Below are 9,894 nucleotides of genomic sequence, written 5' to 3' on the forward strand. Positions count from 1 at the left end.
CCTAAGTTCTCTCGTCATTGGGGCTAGCCTTTTTTCACCATCTGAGAACGACAAGTGAATATGTGTTTGAAGAGGCCCCAGTGCGGCCGACAACCCAAGAAGTTTTCACACAAAGATACAAAGGCGGAGAGATAGGCAATGGAATTGGGGGTAAAGTGGTGAAGCTGAGCTCCAAAGAAATTCAGAAACCCTCGAAAGAAAAGATGCGGTGGCAGAGAGAACCCTCGATCTACATGAGTCGCCAAGAGGACACACTCACCCTCCTGAGGTTGTGGCTGCCACTCCATCCCCGGGAGGCTCGCCGCCCCATGCGCAATCAGGCCTTCATCGGCCAGGTCGTCAAGATCCTTTTGGGTGATGGTCGAGCGGATCCAATCACCCTGGATCCAACCTTGCGGCAAACGGGACCGCGACGAGGATCCCCCTCGACAGGTCGCTCTCCCCTTCGCCTTCGCTGCCGTCGTCGCCTTCTTCGCCCGCTCCAAAGCCGCCGTCTTCTCTTTCACCATTGTCGCCGACGAGGCCAGAACGGAGCAGCGGCGTCGGACAGTTGGTGGGCGCAGCGGATGAATCCGAAGGCGAGAGAGGAGAAAATGAGGAGGCACTGTTCAAAAAACCTCCGCCAGTTTCCTTATATGGAGTCAGTTCCGAGTGGCCGACAGGTAGGCCCAGGCGATCCTGTCAAATCCCGAAACAGTCGCGCAAGCGATACGTGGCGAAAAAGGCAGCACGAGAATCGAGGCATCCCTGCCTTATCCCATCCGAGTACCGCGGTCTTCTCCACTTCGCGCGCTTCCCAAAATTCGGATCCCACTAAATCCTTTAACCACCGGGCAACTTGTCAGACGGAAGATCTCCTGCGATCCGTCGCTCGGAAATCCCCAAGCTCATAAAGTTCACTCGACAAATATAAAGAATGGATCAAGGTGACTGAACGAAAGTTGACACCCTCACTTGAAAGTCATTGATCCAGAGCAAAACACCTTTACGGCACCAGAAAGCAGGTCGGAAAGATTGCCCACTCCTTCCTCACTCAAACCTCGATCCATTCGTGTGCTACTGATGAAGTCATGTACCTAGGGTAGGGTCATGAACCTGTCTAAGGTACCCTCCCCAAGGACATCCTTTAGAAGAAGCCGTCTTCCAGTCGACCAAGAGAAACTCCACTCGACGGACTAGAAGACACTCGACGAACCTGAAGACACTCGACCATGAAGACTCACTCGACCACCAGGAGTTCAAGATCTACTCTGTATCCAAACGGTCTGTAATTAAGTAGTCTTAATGGTCATGATGACACTTTATGTAGGGCGTTACCAGTAACGCCAGACCTTAATGTACTTTAACCCTCTGCTACGTGGGCTGGCTAGGGTCTTGGCGTCTTCTATATAAGCCACCCCCCTCCACTGGTAGAAGGGTTCGCACCCCTGTAACTCTCACACATATAATCCAGTCGACCGCCTCCGGGCTCCGAGATGTAGGGCTGTTACTTCCTCCGAGAAGGGCCTGAACTCGTAAAACACTTGTGTGCACAACTGCTCCATAGCTAGGATCTTGCCTCTCCATACCTACCCCCTATTCTACTGTCAGACTTAGAACCACGACAGGTGGCGCCCCCTTTCCTTCTCCTACTGCCTCTCCTTCCCCCTTTCCCCCTCCGGTAGAAGGAGGGGGGGCGAATCCTAGTGGGAGTCCAAGTGGGACCCCCCCCCCCACTTGGGGCGGACCTAGGCCGGCCTCCTCTCCCTCCCTTCTTTATATACGGAGGGGGGCGCCCCTACAAGACACACCAATTTCTCTTAGCCGTGTGCGGCACCCCCCCCCTCCATAGTTTACGCCTCCGGTTATATTCTCGTGGTGCTTAGGCGAAGCCCTGCGGATCACATCACCATCACCATCACCACGTCATCATGCTGACGGAACTCATCTAGTCCTTTGACCCTCCGCTGGATCAAGAGCTCCAGGGACGTCATCGCGCTGAACGTGTGCAGAACTTGGAGGTGCCGTATGTTCGGTACTTGATCGGTCGGAATGAGAAGACGTTCGACTACATCAACCGCGTTGAGCAAACACTTCCGTTTTCGGTATACGAGGGTACGTTGGCACACTCTCCCCCTCTCATTGCTGCATATCCTAGATATATCTTGTGTGAGCGTAGGAATTTTTTTGAAATTGCATGCTACATTTCCCAACATCGAGCCATCCGCCGCCACCGCCGCCTGAATCTGGCCCAGACTGGACCAGATCAGGCCGCCGCGGTCGCGATGGGTGCCGCCACCGCGCAGCCCACCGCGCCGGGCCACACGTATGCGACGCCGCCGCCAGACGCCCGCCACCGCGCCGACGCGCCCCGCGCCCGCGCATCGCCACCACCGGAGCTCCGCGGCCCACGTCGACCGTCTCCGAAGGAGGGTGAGAAACCCCACCACCGCCGACACCGACCGGGCTTTGCCCGGCAGCGTGAACCGGCGGCGGCGAGGGGAGGGAGAGGGGAGGGAGGACAGCCCGGCAGCGGCGCTAGGGAGAGCCCCCCCCCCTGGTCTCTCGCGGGAGTGACGTGGGAGGGAAAGGGAGTAATGTTTGGGAAGTTTTGCTCGCGGGAGCAACGCGGGAGGGACTTCAACCGTGCTGATGGGCAACGGTTCAAATGCTTTTGAACCGTTGCCCATCAGCATGGTTGAAGTCCCTGCGGTTTGATGACACAAAACATGGAAATATCACCGCATACATGCACATTAGCACCCGTGTCAATCAACCAATCAGGAGAATAACATACTGAAAGAATAGTGGAAAATATACCAAACCCAACATCCTTCATGTCAATGTCTCCAATGACAACATTAGAGGTATTGCTGCCTTTTCCAAGATGATGCTTGTCAAAACGATTAGGGTAACTAGGAACCCAATGATCAGGATCTCCGCACACATGACAAACACCTTTCTTCTTGTCATTCTTCTTCTTGAAGTTGGTGTGCTGTATATCCTTGTTCTTCCCATCAAACTTTGCTTTACCATCAAACTTGCCCTTGTTCTTGAACTTGTGGGACTGGGAGTTTTTCTTCTGTACCAGATTGGCACTAGATCCTCCCTCAATACCTCAAGCACGTGTGTCTTTTTCTCTCTCCTTTTCTTCCACATCAAGAGTACCAATGAGATCCGGGATGGAAAACTCCTGCCTCTTAAGCTTCAGTAAGGTAGCAAAGTTCCTCCACGAAGGAGGAAGTTTAGTGATGATGCCTCCGGCAACAAACTTGTTTGGTAACACAATTGAAGTGCTCAAGTTCTCTAGCAAATGACTGTATCTCGTGAGCTTGCTCAACCACAGAGCGGTCATCAGTTATCTTGTAGTCATAGAATTATTCCATGATGTACAGCTCAGTGCCGGCATCCGAGACATCAAACTTGGCCTCGAGTGCGTCCCACATATCTTTTTCATTATCAATTGACACATAAGAATCAACTATGTTCTCACCAAGAACACTCAAGAGAGCAGCCTTAAACAGGGTATCCATTTTCTGAAAAGCTTGCTCCTATTGAGCATCAATCTCTCCTTCAGGTCCGCCAAGAGTGGCATCATAGCAACTCATGGTTTGGATGCATAAGATGGCTCTCACGCGCCACCTCTTATAGTGCACACCTTCAAACATAGGAGGCCTCATGGATGCAACAAAACCACTTGGGGTAAATTGCCTATTATAAGGGTTTTGAATTTTTGGAAATATAAGCAATTTACCATATGATTTTATTAACAGAAATAGTAGATAAAACATGACTATCATAGTAGAGATGAAACAAGTCATGCAATCTAAAGAAAAGAAAGCAAATGGCATGTGTACATATGAATTAGAAGAGAACATATGCAGAATAGAGGCTAGAACAAGAAACTGAGGCAAGATCTTAAATAGAAAGAACACGAAGACATACGGAACAGCGGCAGAAGCACTGGTCTTGGGGTCAGTGTCCTCGCCAGCTAAGTCGCCAAAGAGGTTGTCGACGTTGGGGAAGAAGTTGATGTCAGGGAAGTAGTCGTCGGAATCCGGAGCGTCCGGAGCGCTCCCAAAAACCTTATCACCCTTGACTCAAAGCGGTAGGGTGTCAATCTGGCAGCGAAGGAGCGCGCGTGAATGTCCCTCTTGTTCTCATGCTCATACATGTGGGGAAACATCCTCTCTTATAAGGAGGTCCAACTCCCATCAAACTGGCAATGTGGGACTAAATTTTAGTCCACCTTTTCCTTGCACGAATGGGCTGCGTGGGCCTTTAGGATTTATTAGGAATCCTGAAACTGCTATTGGGCTGGCCCAAAATAGACAAAATTTCAGCAATAGAGGGGCGCTCCGAAGAAGAGAAGAGGAACATAGGGCGGGATATACAAAAATAAGTGGATGCACGAGACGGGACGGGCATTTTATTGATAGTAATTATTAATGTACGATTGTGTACATCGCATTGATGTAGATGTCTATTTTTCTTTGTTTATTTAAAAATCCTCATAGTTTGGACTGTACCGGGTTAATTCACATTTGATGGTCTGGCCAAATGATCGACTTAGCTGACAGCCATGATGCTTCAGCTAAGTATGATATGCAGACCGGACAGAAATAGTACTCGACTTTATCCATTGCCATGCCACGAAATGTTCAAACTTGCAATTGGAGGGCCCTCGTGCCGTTTTAGCTAATTACAAAGCTCGTCGCCTTGAGGGTTCCGCCGGGGCACCCCTTGTAGCGTGGCCCCTCGACCTTAAGTCCATCGAAGCACGTAAGCAACCTCGATTGCAGTTGTCCTCGTCCTCGTCCTCGTCCTCGTCTTCGTCATCATCTTCGTCTTCCTCCTTCTCAGGCCTTGACTCTGCTGGACTGGCGTGGCGTGTCCGAACTTCGATTGATTGTTCCGAGGTTTAATCTTTTCCTCTGTCGACTCCACTCCATCCTGCAGTTTGCTGTGCCTGATTAGTTACTGCTTGTTGGTGAACTAACAACCGTTGAGCAGTTAGCTTTAGCGATTGCCGCATGCTTAATACCAAGGGGCTTTGGTTTGTTTTGCCTCCTTTTAGGCTTTGTTCGGTTTGGTGGGGGATCGAAAAGGATTGAAGAGGATTAAATCTTTTGTAAGTCAAAATAACCATCAATTCTTTCCAACACAAACCCCTAATCATGTAGAGGAGGATCAACCAAAACATGACCTTATTGAGATTGTTTCAATATTTAGGTCCTGCTGCATCTCTCGCATGTTCTAGAGAGCAAAAAGGCAGGTTCTCCTTCAACTTATTCCAACAGCGAGATCAGCCTCAAATTAGGACTTAGAAAGTTGCAAACAAGCTCGGTGTCTGTACACCCTCTATCCAGTTCGTTTGTGTTTGTCTTATGATAAATGGGTAAAACCTTTTTTGTTTCCCCCAAACAAAAGAAACATTTGAACCTAAAACTTTTCAGGTCAATGGCAGATGAGTTCTACAGTGTGCAAAAATGTTTTTTGATTCTTTGGTGCATCAGAAATATGAAAAAGAGGAAACATTATTCTAAATTTCTGCACACAAAAATCACAAAAAATTCTGCACACTGTAGTACTCCCTCTGTAAATAAATATAAGAGCGTTTAGATCACTAAAAGGAGTGATCTAAACATTCTTATATTTGTTTACAGAGGGAGTACTTGTGTTTTGTTGACTTGCAAAGTTCAAACTTCATATGTTGTTTTGTTGGGTACAAACACAAAGAGTTTCTGTAGTGCCAGAGCACGGAACTTGATGCAAAGTTGGATGGCCCAGATAGAAGGTGCACAGAAAAGTGGCGACAATGATTCGAGACCTTGAGGGAATACATATATTTTTAATGTTAGAAAATTAATTAGCTAGTTATGTTGAGTGTTTTAATACTGTTCGGAGGCAGTTCACAAAGTTGTACTTGTAGGTAATTAATGATGTTAACGATGCTTTTCGTTCAAGCAGTACAGTCCAGTAAATTGCTACATCCTTGGGATAATGTCGACACACAAGTTGATCGTGGAGGTGGCAAGTGCTCAAGATTTGTTTCCTAAGTATGGGAAAGGTTCTGTGAGTGCCTATGTCAAGCTTAAATTTGGTGGTCAGCGTTTTTGCACGACCGTCAAGCTGAAGGATCTAAACCCAGTGTGGAACGAACGCTTCTGCTTTCACTTGTCTGATCCGTCGCATCTTCCCGAGCTTTCTCTTGAAGCATGTGTCTACTTTTTTTCGAAAAGAAGGAAAACCCTCAGTGAAGCATGTGTCTGCTATGTCAACAAACCTGTTGAAGGCTCCAGGTCCTTGCTTGGCAAGGTTAGAATTGCTGGGACCTCATTCGTGCCCTTCTCAGATGCTGTTGTTATGCCTTATCCACTGAATAAGCACCAGATGTTCTCGCGTGTCAAAGGGACATTGGCTCTGAAAGTATATACCACTGATGACCCACACATTGCAGCTTCAAACACGCTTGGGATGATCAATAGTTCTAATAATATGGAAAGCATATTACAGGATCAGAGTTCAAGACCACATAGTATACCACTGCAACATTTGAAAGAAGTCACAAATAACTTCTCTGAAGATCGAATACTTGGACATGGTGGTATTGGTGTGGTATATAAGGTAATATTATAGTCTACTGTTGTGTGTATTGCTTTGTCAAACTTACCTTTGTCTACCTTTCAAACATATGGAACTATAGTTGACCCAAAAAGGCATATCCATACATAGAAATTAATACAAGATAAGCTTTGACCAGGGGGTGCTGCATAATGGGGAAATGATTGCTGTGAAGAAGATTGTATCGTCATTAATGCCAGGCCCACAGAAGCAATTTGAGAATGAAGTTTATCATCTTATGATCGTTAGGAACCCCAATATAGTGCGATGTGTAGGCTACTGCTATGAAATAAAGAATGCGTGTTTGGAGTACAATGGAAAATATATTTTTGCAGAGATGGCGGAAAGGTTGCTTTGCTTGGAGTATCTACCCAAAGGAAGCCTCGACAAGTATCTATCAGGTACTACATTTAATATGGGATGTTGTTTCTCTTTTTAATATCTGTTTGAGACTGTAGTTTTTGAACTTTGAGCATAGATAATAAAAAGCATATTTTACATATAGTGAGAACACAGTAAAATTTATGGTAGCATATTTTGGTTACAATGCAGATGAATCTTCTGGACTTGAATGGAGCACACGTTACAAAATAATCATGGGGATTTGCAATGGTTTGCGTCACCTTCATTTGCAAAATGATAAACCAATTGTACACTTGGACCTAAAACCTGCCAACATAATGCTCGATGATAGTATGGAGCCAAAAATTATAGACTTCGGTCTATCAAGACTGCTTGACAAAGAACAAACTATTTGCACTTCATCTCGTGATGGAACATTGTGAGTTGATGTAATGCATTACCTTTTCTTTTTCGTAAGAAAGATATGTTCCATTTACATTCACATTAACAATTCAAGTTTATGTTCGTGATGCGATTCAGTGGTTACATGGCACCAGAATTCCTACACAGCGGTACAATTACACGAAAGTCAGACATATTTAGTTTGGGTGTAATAATCTTCGAGATAATAACGGGACGGAGGGATTACGTGGATGTTACTCCAAATTCTTCATATGAATTTATTGAGGATGTAAGAAAATTTTGTTTCACATTTAAGATATAGATCCTTTTCTAAAGAGATGATGTTGCACGTTACATTTTCATGCTCATATTTTAGATATTTGTTCTGATTTGACAGACACTTAAGAAATGGAGAAATACACTAGAGAGAGCACCCGGATATAGGTCCTTAGAAATAGAATGCCAACAGATAAAAAGATGCATTCAGGTAGCTCTAATCTGCATGAACTTTGAGCGTGCAGAAAGGCCTCGAATAATGAAAATTATCAATATGCTTCAAGGTCTGGAAAGTATTGACTTTGACGTTACAAATGTGGAGACATCATCTAGACTTTTTGGAAGTACGGGTTAGTATCAAGTTTTAAAATAAATTTAGTACTCAATAAATTGATTGGTTTGCATTCCATGTATTATTGTAATGTACTTATTCATGCTTTCTGCAGATTTTGGTATGCCGAAAAATTTGACAAAGTTAAGTTGCCAAGAGCTTCAAATAGCTCATAGAGATTTTAGCAACATTGTTGGCTCTGTAGTCTGCAAAGGAACAATCAAGGATGGGCCTGAGGTTTCTATTATACCATTATGTGCCCGTGAAGATCATTGGACTAGCCAATATGAACTTTTATACCAAAAGAAGGTAGCTTTCTACAGTAATATAGAGCAAAGATTTTTTTTTGTCTGGACTTGTCAAGAAACTAAATGGAGAATCATTTAGGTTATTGATCTGGCAACGTTAAAGCATGAGAACATAGCAAAGTTTATGGGTTATTGCAGAGAAAGTGACCCATTTTACAGGATGGTTGTCTTTGAATGCACATCAAATGGGACCCTATATGAGCACCTACACCGTAAGGCAGCCTCTTTTGTGTATAGTTATATTCTGCCAAATTATTGCATTTTACATGGGTCGTAAACTTGATCTCGATAGTTTTTTCCTTTAGATGGGAAAGCAGCTCAATTATCTTGGGACAGACGAATGAAAATAGCCACCGGTATTGCCAAAGGTTTAAGGTATTTGCACAGTGAGCTGCAACCTCCATCCACTATATCGAAGCTGAACTCCAAGTCAGTTTATGTTACAGAAGATTTTACTCCCAAGGTACATATGCGTGTATTTCATTAATCTTCCTCGCAAGCTTATTTTTCAAGTGCATATACTATCTAACTTGGTGTATTGACCATTTTACTTTCCCGTGGTTGTTTTCAGCTGGTTGATTTTGAATGCTGGAAAACAATGTTTTCCAAGCATTCGAAGACGCTCGGCCACTCGAATAATGAATCCTCTTTCCCTGGTCACCTGGACTTTTTGAAGGACAAGCCTAGTGAAGTCCAATGCAATTCATTTGCTTTTGGAGTGATTTTGCTGGAGATCATTAGTGGACGGCTTCCTTACTGCAAGGACAATGGATATTTGGTTCGCTGGGTGAGCCGATATGAATTTCCCCAACCTCAAAGATCATAGATAACATGAAATGAAATGTTGAAACAACCTCTTATTGTACTTGTAGCGAAAGTTGAAACTGCTCAGTCTGATTACCTACATATTTTTGTAGGCTATCAAGTACCTCCAGCAGCCCAAGGAGATCAGTAAGCTGGTCGACCCGGAGCTGACCAACGTGAGACCTGATCACCTTGCTGTGATCTGCGGTGTGGTGAGACGGTGCCTCGAACCCCTCCGTTCCCAGAGACCATCATTGCAGACCATCGCAGGGGATCTAGAGAATGGCATTTGCCTATCCTCAACTCTAATGGCCGGCAAACACGGAGGCGTCACCACTGCCCCCCATCACATTCACCACACAAACTGTCCAACACAATCAAACGCAGAACATGGTGCAACATCATGTCAGGAAGGGGACAGCACTGCATCTCTGAGCCCCCACACGACTAAGCCACACGGAATTGCATGGCGGCCAAGCGTTCTGCGATCTGAGATAAACCCAAAACGCCGGCTCGCCAACTTTAGCAAGCGATTTATAAATAGAGCCAAGGAGGTGGAGAAGGCAGCATGCAAGAAATCAGTATTAGCTTTGACGAAAATATACAGTAGATCCAGGTGAGGCGTGTACTACAATGAGAACGTGAGCTCCACCCATGCCAGGGAGGACTCCTTGAGGATGTCAGCCCCTGAGAGGTCGATGCCGGTCTCCAGGCCCCCCACAATGATCTACATCGACGGCCGCTTGGCCGGGTTGGGGTCGATGCACTGGCTCACCGTGCCGCAGATCACCGATAGGTCCTGGTTCGCACGTTTGTCAGCTCTCCAAT

The 9,894-nt window shown here is 45.7% G+C and overlaps 1 protein-coding gene and 1 long non-coding RNA gene across 2 annotated transcripts; both read left to right on the forward strand.

Annotated features, from left to right (window-relative positions):
* Nucleotides 1–5,985: 5,985 nt before the first annotated feature.
* Nucleotides 5,986–7,978, forward strand: LOC123039701 (cysteine-rich receptor-like protein kinase 26). Its single transcript, XM_044462745.1, has 5 exons — nucleotides 5,986–6,606; nucleotides 6,743–7,004; nucleotides 7,156–7,384; nucleotides 7,486–7,636; nucleotides 7,745–7,978. Exons 1-5 carry the CDS (start codon nucleotides 6,346–6,348, stop codon nucleotides 7,976–7,978), a joined length of 1,137 nt encoding a protein of 378 aa, XP_044318680.1. The 5' UTR covers nucleotides 5,986–6,345.
* Nucleotides 7,979–8,066: 88 nt separating this feature from the next.
* LOC123042853 (uncharacterized) lies at nucleotides 8,067–8,680 on the forward strand. The gene is made up of 3 exons (XR_006418912.1): nucleotides 8,067–8,263; nucleotides 8,342–8,474; nucleotides 8,568–8,680. It is a non-coding gene; the product is annotated as an uncharacterized lncRNA (long non-coding RNA).
* The last annotated feature ends 1,214 nt before the right edge of the window (nucleotides 8,681–9,894 follow it).

This window comes from Triticum aestivum, chromosome 2B (assembly GCF_018294505.1).
Source record: "Triticum aestivum cultivar Chinese Spring chromosome 2B, IWGSC CS RefSeq v2.1, whole genome shotgun sequence".
Classification (NCBI taxonomy): domain Eukaryota; kingdom Viridiplantae; phylum Streptophyta; class Magnoliopsida; order Poales; family Poaceae; genus Triticum; species Triticum aestivum.

Excerpts from the sequence above, each read along its gene's own strand:
- LOC123039701 (XM_044462745.1), top strand. The coding sequence starts at position 6,346 with ATGCCTTATCCACTGAATAAGCACCAGATGTTCTCGCGTGTCAAAGGG. Across the intron at positions 6,607-6,742 it reads GTATTGGTGTGGTATATAAG|GGGGTGCTGCATAATGGGGA; the intron begins GTAATATTATAG and ends AGCTTTGACCAG. Across the intron at positions 7,385-7,485 it reads TCATCTCGTGATGGAACATT|TGGTTACATGGCACCAGAAT; the intron begins GTGAGTTGATGT and ends GATGCGATTCAG.